This window comes from Trachinotus anak, unplaced genomic scaffold (genome assembly GCF_046630095.1).
Source record: "Trachinotus anak isolate AG129_WGS33_773 ecotype Australia unplaced genomic scaffold, CSIRO_AGI_Tana_v1 ptg000025l, whole genome shotgun sequence".
Lineage (NCBI taxonomy): Eukaryota > Metazoa > Chordata > Actinopteri > Carangiformes > Carangidae > Trachinotus > Trachinotus anak.
In genome coordinates this window covers 17,254,328-17,266,655 of record NW_027273876.1, presented here as the reverse complement: position 1 = coordinate 17,266,655, position 12,328 = coordinate 17,254,328, and the positions used below count along the sequence as shown (strand labels likewise).

General features: G+C 38.0%; 1 protein-coding gene across 3 annotated transcripts; it reads left to right on the top strand.

Moving 5' to 3' along the window:
- The first annotated feature begins 337 nt into the window (after nucleotides 1-337).
- LOC139608296 (tumor necrosis factor receptor superfamily member 13B) lies at nucleotides 338-12,295 on the top strand. 3 transcript variants are annotated; one of them, XM_071461864.1, is made up of 5 exons: nucleotides 340-471; nucleotides 5,610-5,744; nucleotides 8,073-8,189; nucleotides 10,480-10,707; nucleotides 10,968-12,295. In XM_071461864.1, the coding sequence occupies exons 2-5, from the start codon at nucleotides 5,630-5,632 to the stop codon at nucleotides 11,186-11,188; spliced, it is 681 nt and encodes a 226-aa protein (XP_071317965.1). In that variant the 5' UTR covers nucleotides 340-471; nucleotides 5,610-5,629; the 3' UTR covers nucleotides 11,189-12,295. The 3 variants fall into 3 exon arrangements, with proteins under 3 accessions (XP_071317968.1, XP_071317965.1, XP_071317966.1); XM_071461865.1 differs by lacking the exon at nucleotides 340-471 and adding an exon at nucleotides 2,234-3,000; XM_071461867.1 differs by lacking the exon at nucleotides 8,073-8,189 and having other exon boundaries at nucleotides 338-471.
- The last annotated feature ends 33 nt before the right edge of the window (nucleotides 12,296-12,328 follow it).

Sequence of the window (12,328 nt, the reverse complement as noted above, 5' to 3'; positions counted from 1 at the left end):
GCCAGTCTACATGATATGTAGATGATATGATATGTAGACTGGAACACACAAATGAAATGCAGTCATTAGTAAAGTTAAAGCTGAGATTGTTGCTATGACATGTCAAAATATAGCTGCAATCTGTACGAAAACCACCATCAAGAAAAAGTGATGTTCTTTCCTTTTTATTCCATAAACACTGTATTTATTTTATGTTATATTAGAAGAAGATTTAGCTATATTACATCCAACAAGAGAAAGCTTTTTAAACGTTGAACATTTTCTGTTGATCATAGCCAAACTCTGCTCTTCATTGTCAATTATGAGTCAATGTGTGTGTTCGGGTGGGGGGGATCCATCTCACGCACAGTGGGGGAAGTCCCACCCCAGGCAGTGAGTTCATACTCAAATGAGCTTCCATGCTGAAATACAGGCCTGTCTCACTCTCATCTTCAAACCAAGGATTCTCCCACTGCTTCTTCATCTTGCAAGGTGAGTGATCCCTTTAAACATCCTTTTGAACTTTAGTGGGCCACATTAGCAAACTGAATGTTGTGTTTTTTCAAGATTTGTGGCCAGTATTTGTGGTCTAGGTGGGACAGCCAGCTGAAACCAGTGTGATAGTCATGAACACAGTTGTTTGCAGCAGGTTTGTGGCTCATTGTTCTGTACGTTGCTCTGTCTGGAGTTACATTTACACGCACGCACACACAGACACACACACACACACACACACACACACACACACACACACACACACACAGGCACACACACACACACACACACACACACACACACACACACACACACACACTCACACATACACACATACACACATGCACATGCACACATTTCAGAAGATGATGGTGAAACAAAAAATTGGAAGCTTAGAAAATATCTCAAAATGAAAAAAAGATAAAGGGTAAAAAAAACAAACAAAAAAAACAAACAATAAAACTCATTAAGGAGACAAATATAGCAAAATATATGACAGGGGCAAGAGTAAGACACCGAGTTCTGATTATGAGGGTGTGACAAATATACTCAAGAATAAATCTGGCTTACACTTCTGTGTGTGAAAGCAGTGGAGGGCGGAGGAGATTTGGATCTGTGTCTTTCACAGTCCGCTGACTCAGTGCTCGCTGGAGCGAAGAGGACTGTATGTGAGAAGAAAGAGATGATTTCTGAAATGATGGAAGTTTATAAGTTGCTGAAAGGATGGCATGTTGCTGATGGCCCCTGATCTTTTGAATTATAAGTGTGTACTTTTTTGCAAGGACTGCTCTACAGCAACTTTTAAAACACCAAAGGAAATGGGTCAGCTTTGCTTTTGAAGCAAAGTTAGAGGGGAGTTTTTCAGTATACACCACATTATAGACCTTAACTGGTTCAAATGCAGACACAGCCGTCTTTTTTCCTACAACTATCATAGATTTGTACAGCTCATGCTTCTTTCCTACACCTACACCACAGTTAAACCAGTATTGTAATATCAAAAACACCTGCCCTATAACCAGACCATCTGCAGTAATCCTCCTGTGAGATGAGATGTTTCTACACTTTGACTGGAGTCAAGGTGTAGAAACATCTCAAAGATGGTGAAGAGAAATTAGAGGCACTAGAGCTAAATTTCAAGTGTCATAACAACTGGTTTTAATACTTAAGTCAATATGAAATTTAACTTTTTGTTTTTCAACAAATTTGCAAAAATTTCAAAAAATCAGTTTTTGCTTTGTCATTATTGGTTATTGAGTGTGGACTGACGAGGGAAAAATATTTTTATTTTAGCATAAGACTGCAACATAAAATTGAACGGCTCTGGATACTTCCCAGAAGCACTGTATTATATTCCTACTATACAATAATTCTTCAAGCTTAACATGGTATAGTAAAGAGCAGTATAGTTTAGTGAAGTTTTGTGCAGATACCATCATAGTAGCACAATAACAATAAAAAAGTAATATAATATAAAAATCCTAAAAATAATAAAAGTAATATAATACAATAATAAGTCAATTTAAAGCAAGTTAAAACAGTCATAGCTAAAATCAGTTGATGAGTTGTGACACAGTATCAAATTACAAGGTACACTGCAATTCATCCCAAACGTATGAGCTCAAAGCAGTCTTTCCGAGATCAGTGTTATTCTAGTGACCTGTTGTAGCAGCCAGTCCTGAGAGCCGTTGTTATGTGTTCCAATTTTCCAGCAAATAAGTGATGCAATTATAAAGGCAATTTTTGGAAAAGCCCTTTATAAAAACAAATGCTGATCTCTTCCAGTGGAAAGAGAAGGCCCTCTTGCTGACACAGAATACAGTGATGAGGGTCATAGATGTCCTCAGTTATAAATCTCAGGGCTGAATGGTAGACAACATGTAGGGGTGTAAGAGTGGATCTTGCTGTGCGCCACAGCTGGTCCATGTGCTCTGGAGAACAGCATACATTCTGTTTTATCAGCATTTAATACAAGTTTAAGGTCTATAAGTGCATCTTGTAAAGCACCAAAAGAAAGTTGCAGGTTTTTAGTAGCCAATTTTAAAGAGTCAGTCCAGCAGTACATAATAGTGTCATCTATGTAAAAGTGGACATAAGAGGCTTGCAAAGATATTATTCATATTCATAGAACCTTGTGGAGTGCCTTTTTTTATTGGTAAAATTCTGATTTAGTATTACACACTGTTATGCACACTGTGATGTCACTGTTGTCTGTCAGAGACAAAATTGTTGAACCAACTATAAATGTTAGGATCAATTCCTATATTAGATAATTTTGCAGGAAGTGCGAATGATGAACTGCAAAGGCTTTCAATAAATCAGCAAAAACAGTAGCACAGTGCTTCCTATTTTCTACAGCTGATTTTAAATATTTAAAATAAGGAAGTAGCAGAGATGGTGCTATGATCTGTTCTGAAACCAGATTGGTAGGTGGGTTAAAACAGAGTATCTAGTTAAGAATGTCTTGAGTTAATAGTTCATTAATGATTCCAGGGTTTTTGACATTTTCTGCTCCCTTGTGCAAAGGTAAGGAGTTGACTTCCATGCTTAATTGTGACAGTTTAAATAGTTAAGTTAAAAATATGTGTTATACACTCTGAAATTATGTGGGTAGAGCGATTGAGAAGAAAGACATCCAAATTGCCCTCGCCAGTTGCTTTCTTTGGGTCAATGGCAAGAAGAGCTTAAGGAACTACATTAGGAGAAAGGAGATAACTGAGGGGCACAGTTTACTGTATGTATAGAATTGTTGTTATTAGAAAGGGACAGCCTTACAGACCTGTTATTGTTAATGAAAAATATCTGTAGGGTTGGCTGATCCCATACATTTGTCTTCAAAAAGGTCGCTGGCTGTAATAAATGTTTCTTAAAAGCTGTACACTTTTTATTCTGTCACGATGACATTTCTGGAAATTACATGAGTGGGCAGAGAGGAATCAGGATATATTTAGCTTTTCTTATTGAGGCGCTATATTTATTTCTTAGATGTCTGCAGGCAAACCAGTGGATGTTTTGTTTCTTAACTGAAACAAATTTCATTATTCAGAGGTGAGCCAGGGGCTGGACCAATCCTTTATTCTTAATTTCATGAACTGAATATGTAAAGTAACTACTGAATTGTATAATAGTGCAGTACAGCATAGTATTCCATAATATGATACAGTACAGAGACACCTGACCAATGAAGCTGTTGAAACAAATGCATTCCCATTACTTAATTAGGGGGGTAGAGTTATGGTTTTGCTACTCCTCTTTTCATCTTTTTAAAAATAAACTTATCATACAGTCCCTGGAATCAGGTGATTATGTTTAAGCAGACTATATCATATCAATGATCATTTTACTACTTTCAGCAACTGACATAAACAAGTAATCAAATAATCCCACATTTTTGGCTCAGTCCAACTGGTCGCTGATCAACTGGAGCAGACTGACCGCGCAGTGACTGTACCAGACAGACAAGGTGGAGCCTTTCCTCACAGTGTGAAAGTGAATTTAGAGTCAAATGTGTGGTGATGAAAAGCAGCCTAACTTGTTTGAAGCTCCACAGACTTTTAGTTTCAATTTTAGTCATCTGAGTCATTTGGGTCACATGTCACATGAGATATGAATGTGTGCGCGGGCTTTCTGTATACTTCAGCATTGAGGCTTCTATCATCTTCAGTGTGCACAGCACAGTCCAAGAAGTATTTCCTCTAACATCCTCCTGAGGTTGCTTCTGTTGGACAGAGTGCTGTCCTGTAGCAGTTGTTCCTTGCAATCTTTACTAATTCTGAGGTGGGCATGCATGTGAAGAGTGAAGCGATGTCATAGGATACAATGTTTTCATCTGAGTCCAGTTTTTCTCTTCTGACATTGTTTACAAAAGCTTGGGAATTTTTGATGTCATGTAGCAAAGTGTTGCAAACAGGAGACACTAGGATGGTGGCCAGGTGTTTGGCAATGTTAATGCTACTGATGATGGGTCTGTGTGAGACTCTGTCCATAAATGCAAGGGTTGGCTTCCCCAGAGTACAAGCAATCAATGGTTTGGTCTTTTTCCAGTTACTGTAGGCAGTGCACTACTTTCTTCTAATAGCAACTGGTAGAATCTCACCTCAGTGTCTCATAGGTAGCCATGTCACTGAGTAGACTGGTCAACTGATAATCAGCAGTGCTTAGCACAACTATTCATCAGGAACTTGCAGACTTAAAGACGTCAAAAGAAGTTAAATGCTTTGAAGTCCCAAACAGTCAGTTAGAACTGGGTAAGCCATTTGAATGAAATATGAAACAGCTTCATGGCTCTCAAGCAAGTCCTTGCCTTTGTATAGCTCATAGACATACCATGACCTGGATGACTAAGAATCTTCACAGACAACCTTCATGAAGTTAAGAGTTATTGCAGGAGTATTGTATTAGATTGCATTACTTTTGGCTTTCTGGTACACCTTCTAAACTCCCAACCGAGTGTATATGGACATTTTATATCCTACTGCTACTTTTCACGACAGTAGAGTTGTCACCAGTGTCTGCCCTCTCACTTTCAGCCTATCACCTGTGCCCTCAGTCTTCAAGTGGGCTAGGTAAACCAACTGCCATCAAGCATCAGCTGCAAGATCCATTTGGCTACAGCAACCAAAGAGACTGACTCTGGTCCAAAGAGTCCAAAATCATTTCTTATTTAGTCTATACTGTAATCCCTCAATTGTCATTATGAAATAAAAACAGACTTTTAACAGATTTCTAAAAGCATTTGATAATAATACATTTAGTTTGTTGTTCACAGGATCATTTATTTCATGTCTTGTTTATTTAGGTAAACAGTATATTTATAATAATAATAATAATAACAATAACAATAACAACAACAACAACAACAACAACAACAAAACAACAACAACAACAATAATAATAATGATAATATTTATTATTATTGTTGTTGTTGTTGTTGTTGTTATTATTATTATTATTATTATTATTATTATTATTATTATCTTTACTTGTGTAGATTTTTCAACAACACTTATGTTACATATAAATAAAGTAGACAGTATCGTTCATATATTTATAGTTCCTCACATACCACAGCTGTTGCGTCCACACTTACTTTTCTATGTGTCTTTGTGTTGTTGTGTGTGTGTTTACTTTATCAGTGTGAGGGTTATCAGGGCTGATGGGTGAAAGCTGCCATGAGGGTCAGTACTGGGATGCCTTGGTCAGATTATGTATGAACTGTCAATTGGTATGCCAGGAACAACAAGTCATCAGCAGATGCATCAGTTTTTGTGGTGAGTACACACATGCATACACACACACATACAAGACAGAGTTATAAGAACACATAAAGATTGAAGGTAAGGTTATGATAGGCTATGAGATTCAAAGGTCACAGGAACATTGTCCACTGAGGCAGTTACCACTGTCTGATGTACTGAACTGTTGATCTTTATATGCTGTTACATGTAATCTTACTCTGCATGTTTGTCCATTCTTCTTATGCAGTATATCAATGCAGCCTCACGTCATGTTCAGGAAAACAAAATTTAATCTATTGATTTTATGTACCTGGACTCTAACTGTCCATGTTTATCGCTCAAAATGGAAACTTTTCTTTCGAATGAATTAAGCACTTAAATTCATAAATGTCTGCAAAGTCAAGAAGAGGTAGGTTGAGTTTAGCTGGATGGTAGGTGTAGAAAATATAGGACTTACACACCAGAGACCAAGGTTTACATCCAGAGTTAAGTCCATGGTTAGGCTTAGGCAATAAAAGCATTTTAGTTAAGGTTAGGGGGAACAAAAAACACGTGACTGAAGTCACTGAACATTTTCTGTTTTAAACAGACCACTACCTTTCCCTAGGTGCTATGAGTGTCTCAACATTAGAAAATGTTTTTTTGTCAAAAATGGAAAATTCCAGTAAATGTGCAGGAATCATTTAAAACATTTAATTTCTTTATTAAAGTGTTTCACAAACTCAAAGTTGTGCCATCACAAAAAAAATAGAAAATTCACATCCATGTCTACAAAATCAATAGTGTACATTTCATGTGTGACGTGAAACTGGGTTATTCATTATTAGATAATGTTAAATGAATAAAACTTTGGGTAAATTATGTACAAAAAATTTACTCCAGCAGTTTCTAATTTTTCATTGTTTTTCACTGACTGTCTTTCAATAAAAACTCAAAGTTTCAGATCTAGCGAGAATTATTTATCTTTACTTGCTATGAAAGCAAGGAATGAGTATAACCTGTGTTTAAGGGATTATTTCCTGGAGGTGATTCAGAGGGAAATCACCTTTGATCGATTTATTAGCATTGGTAACTCCAGAATTATACTTAAAACTATGTTTTAAGTATAATTCTATTTACCATCGCCGCACCTTTCAAGTCATATGATTTGACTTAAGTGAGACTGAAGTCACAAATTTGAGGATTAGATGCTTGCTTGCCTAATTAAAGATTTGACTTGACTTTGACTTGGTATTCATGACTTGAGACTTGACTTATTCTTGAGACAGATGACTTGAATGGACATGATATTTTTTTTAATCAAATATTAGCATTTGTCTAGGTATTGAGAAGATACATTTTGTTTTGAAACATAATTTCTAGTGCAATGCCTGCAAACCTGGTAACCCATAGGACGCAGCAGACCAGCAGAGGCAGATGGAGGTGTATTGTAATAGTAATAACTAGAATAGCACTCATTAGAGCACATGTCTACGCCAAAGCCAAGCAATCCTACACATTAAAGTAAGAGATTTTTAAAAAACCTGGATATGCCGCTTTAACCCGATCTGCACCAAAATTTAATGGGTTCTTCCCTGATCTATGTCATATTTATCCACCAAGTTTGGTGCATACTGGTTCAGTAGCTTTTGGGTAATCCAGCTAAAAAATAAACAGATACTGGTGAAAACATAACCTCCTTGGCACAGGTAATAATGTTAATAAAAGTGATAATAATAATAATAATTGTAGCCTATAACCCTATAACACTAACCAATTGAAATCACAGTATTTGCTTGTCAAATTGTGCATACTGCAATGCACTATACCTCTACCTCTCTGTGCCTCCCTCTCTCTGTCTTTGTTTTGTTCATATTTTGTCTATTTTAATCCTTGCTGTGTTGACACCCCCTATTGTCTTGTTTTTGCACCAATAAAATAATAATAATAAAATAATAATACGAATAGTAATAATTGTAGCTGTGGGTGGCTGCAGTTACAGGTCTGGACTCTAGATTGCCATAAAATGTCAAATATCAATAAGATTTATTAGGTAAGCAGGTTGCAACAAGTAAAATTAAATTTTCATGACCACTGTCTTTTAACCGATTTGAATGTTGAAAATGGGGTTGATCATCACAGTTTTGTATAACCTGACTTGCTTGATGATTTGCTTGATGGAAGCAATGACTTAATTTGTCTCGTTTGACTTACAGCAGGGACTCGACTTGACTGATTCCCACCAGAGTAACTTGGGACTTGCTTAAAATTTGCACATGTGTGACTTATTCCCACCTCTGCTAAATGGACAGGACAGATGTGAATTCAGGTCATCATGTCCTCCATTTCTCCTGATTGCTTTCACGTGTCTTCCTGCGTTAGAGTCTGCAAATTGTAAGGCACTGCCTGGCTACTACTATGATGTGCTGCTGAAGAAATGTATGAGGTGCACTGAGGTTTGTGGCAAACATCCAGCAGAATGCTCCCAGGACTGCCAGAGTGAGTACTGACCCTGCTGGCCTGGATTAGAGTTGTAATTATACAGTGACATTTCTTTGTGACACTGCTCTTTTGGGAGGCATAAATGTTGTGTTTTGTTGCTGATGTTAGTGGACAAAGTTTTTAGAACACAACTCTGGCCAAACTGTAATAAATAACAAAGGCAATGACTTTTGTGGACGGCTTGCTTTTAGCCATTAAGAGGATAAATGGCTGTTGATTGTACTTTGGTGAAGAATGTGACTAGTGTGGCATGCCCTTGAGACCAGAAACTTGGAGCACTGACTACAGGCCACAATGTTCCCAGGTTTCATTTGTTTGGGGATCTTTGTTGCGTATCACTCCTTATGTCTTTCTCCCTTCATTTCCTGTGATCTCTCTTCACTATTGGCCGCCAATTGAGGGAATAAAATGCTCAAAAAAGGCTTAAAAAACGAATGTGGGTAGTTCTCAGTGGAAATTATTTGCAGCAAAATGTGTAAAGTTTGCTAAAAAACACAACATTATTTTTGATTGAGATATCGCTTTTGAGTTTTTCAAGCAAGCTTGGACCCATCAACATTCTGCTTAACTGTATCAAGGAAGCCACAAACATCAGTGTGGTATCACGGTTACACATGTGTTGTTTCTTTAAATTTGAAATAAAATAATGGATACTACATTAAAGTACCAAGTCTCATTTTGAACTTAAGTAGGTTTACATCAATGTAGAAACAACTCTTTGGGACATGTAGCCCCTTTAACACATAGTACCCAAAGTTTAAGAATTCAAGAGCAACTGGACAGATATGCATGAAGTCAAGCACAATCATCATTGTTAACATTTTATAGAAAATCATTTACAGTCATTGATTGTCTGAAGTCTTTGATTGACTGACATCATTAGACACTTTGTATCTTCCCTGGTGATTCTCTCCCAGGACTTCACAGCAGCCTCCTTCAGCTCTTGCTGGTTGTGGGGTCTGGTCTTGTGGAATGCAGCTCAATCAGATTGAGGTCAGGTGATTGATTTGACCAATCGAGGATATTCAACCTCTCCTTGCCCCGAAAAGCTCTTTGGTTGCTGTATTCAGGATGGTTGCTCTGCTGAATGGGTGAAATGTTGTCCGATAAGTTTTGATGCATTTGGCTGAATGTGAGCACACAGAAAGCTTCTGTGGACCTCTGCATTCATTCTGTTGCTTTTGTCAGCAGTGACATCATCAACAAATGCCAATGTGCCACTTCCTTTGTGGCAGTCACAAATATCCAAGCCATTATATTACCACCATATTTGACAGATGAGGTGGTGGCTTTGGGTCATGAGCTGCTCCTTTTTTGTCCACACTTTCCTCTTTCCATAATTTAAAAAGAGGAGATTTTTTTCATCAGTCTAGAAATCTTTGTTCTAGAGTTCTACCAGTTTTTGTAAACAGCAACTTTATCTTGCTGTTTTTGAAGCTTACTAGAGGTTTGCATCTTGTGGTGAGTCCTCTGATGATCACGAAGTCTTCTCTTGAAGGACGGAAACACATACACCAACATGAGCATGCAAATGATTTTCTGGTTATCCACAACACTTGCTCCTTGGTCAATAAGGTCATTTGCTATTTTCTAGTTTTCCTGTGTGCACCTACTTCCTCTTAATAATCTACCTGATTGTTGATTTTGACAAACCAACTACCTCAGATATCCCTCTGATAGATTGTTTGCTTTCTTTAAGCCTAATTATTATTTCTTCATTTGCAAAGGCATCTCTTTACAACTTGTATATACAGACAACTCCACCATGATCTAAATGGCAACTCTCAATCAACTGAGCTACATGTGATCTCTTTTGTGTATGAACTAACATTGAAATGACACACAGTTGCCCAAGAAACATTTATAGGCCAAGTGTCCAGTTTACTATTGAACCCTTGCAATTTGGGCACTATGTAGCCTATCAAAAGGGCTATATCTCACCCACAGTATTCTCAATATTGATGTAAACCTATTCATATTAAAGCTGAGACTTGACACCTAAATGAAGTACACACTTCAAAATCAATGTGCTGAAGCACAGAGCTTGAAGCACAAAAATGTGTTACTGTCCAAATACTGTCTGGACAGTATATTAGGAATATAAACCTATATATAGACCTATAAGAGGTTTTGGCCACGACACAAGGAGAAAGAAGTCCAATCCCTGGAAATTTAGTCAGAAGCAAAAGCACTTGCTGTTTTGTCTTGAAGGTCTTTCAGATGACTAAGAGCCATTATTCTCTCCATCTCGCTCCTGCTACGCCACCTCCTCCTCCTGTGCTCTCAGTGCCAACAGCCCTGGATGACTCCACTCTTCTGCTCTACTCCCTGCTGGCACTGTGCATGGTGCTGCTGTTTTCTAGCTTAGCTCTAACCCTGGCAGTCTTTCTGAGGGGATCCAGGGCCAGAACCTCCAACCCCGGACCCAAGAAGGCTACTCACACACAGGAGTGTGTGATCCAGCCAGGTGAAGAGGTTGGCCTGCCAAGTGGCCAGCTGAGGCAATCCACCAAAGGTTAGTGTGGTATGGATACAATCGAACGCCCCAGTCAGTGCAATCAGTGAGTGATTAGGTTGGAATAAGACATTCGATGGTCAGCAGTTTCCCTTCAAACACATCTTTCCAGGTGCCTTTCCAGGATCCGCAATGAGAGAATATATTATCATCATCATATATTTCAGGACTATTGTACCTTTCAATTTTAGTTAAAACATCTTGACATCGGTTTCATGTCTTTTGCTCCAACGTGTGCTCACCACCCTCTCTGTCTACAGATAATATAATAAGTTCAAGATCAGATGACTCCAGCCCTACAGAGACGTGCGTGTGTGTCCACTGTTTCCCTGATCTGAAACCACTAGTCCAGGATAACGAAAGGCTGCTGAGAGCACCTGTCCTCCCCAGAGCCCAGGTCCAGAAGGGAGGGGCTCTCTGGACTGGGAAGAGCCTTTACACCTCTGGAATGGAAGTCCAGGGGGAAGCAGCAGTGAGATGATGTCCATGTGCTCTCAAATCAAAGTATCTCACAGCAAAACTGGAATGGATAAAAAATATATCCCCAACACACCAGATAAGTTCATCAGTATACTGGCTTTTTGCTGAAATTGAAATTGTGAAAACATGGTGTTGAAAGGGATGCATGCTCCTTTTCAACACCCATCAACCTCTTTAACAAGCAGCAACAGCAGGAATGCATCAGCAAAAATTTGTACTAAAACAAAACACAAAAGCAAACAAGTAAAAGACATTTTTCAATTTGAAAAATTTCAAAAGCTGCCGTGATTGATTCATATTTATCATAAAAAAGTCTACAACCTTTATCTCCCTAATGAGGACATGCTCATGAAATATGGAGGTTTGTGTCATAATTTTACTACTGCATACTGTAAGTATCGCATCACTGAAAATGTGTTCACAAATAAGCCCGTTATCTCCCGACACACCAAGCAGACTGCAAAGCACTGTTGTGCTGAAGATCAGCTGATGCAGTTTTTCATATTGCTTAATTTCTCCTGTTAAAAAGTTCACTTAAACAAATCATTAAGATGACAACGACTAACTGGCCACTGACATGCATGTACAATAGTCTAGTACATACAAACTGGCCATCTATTTTCATGACACTGTGAATGTAACTGAACTATCTAGTCATATGCAGATTGAGAACACAATGTAATAACATATATCTGACAAAAGGTTGCTATTGGCACAGTAAAGTTTTGTGCTTAAGCCAACAATTTCACTGTGGAAAAAATTGACCTGGATGAAGTCACTGTTTTGCTAGGCTGAACAGGCAGTAAGACAGCTCTCACCAACTGCCTCTGATTAAACTTTTTTCCACCCACACAAGCACAACACCCGACAGCATTTGATTATTAATTGTCTGTCAGATCACATTTTCATAAGACATAATTTCAAAAAGCTATAGTCACAGGAGACACTACCTGTGTTTATAGGTTTATGACTCCCTGTGTTTGACATCTTTTGTTATTTGATTTTCCACTATAACAGATGAAACTAACCATAAATAAACATATTTCAATTACAACAAATACTTCAGTCGCCAAAGTCATAAAACGTTCAAGCTCTACTGTTTCTTTTATTGGAGCTTTAAGTTTATAAGCACCAAAACTAA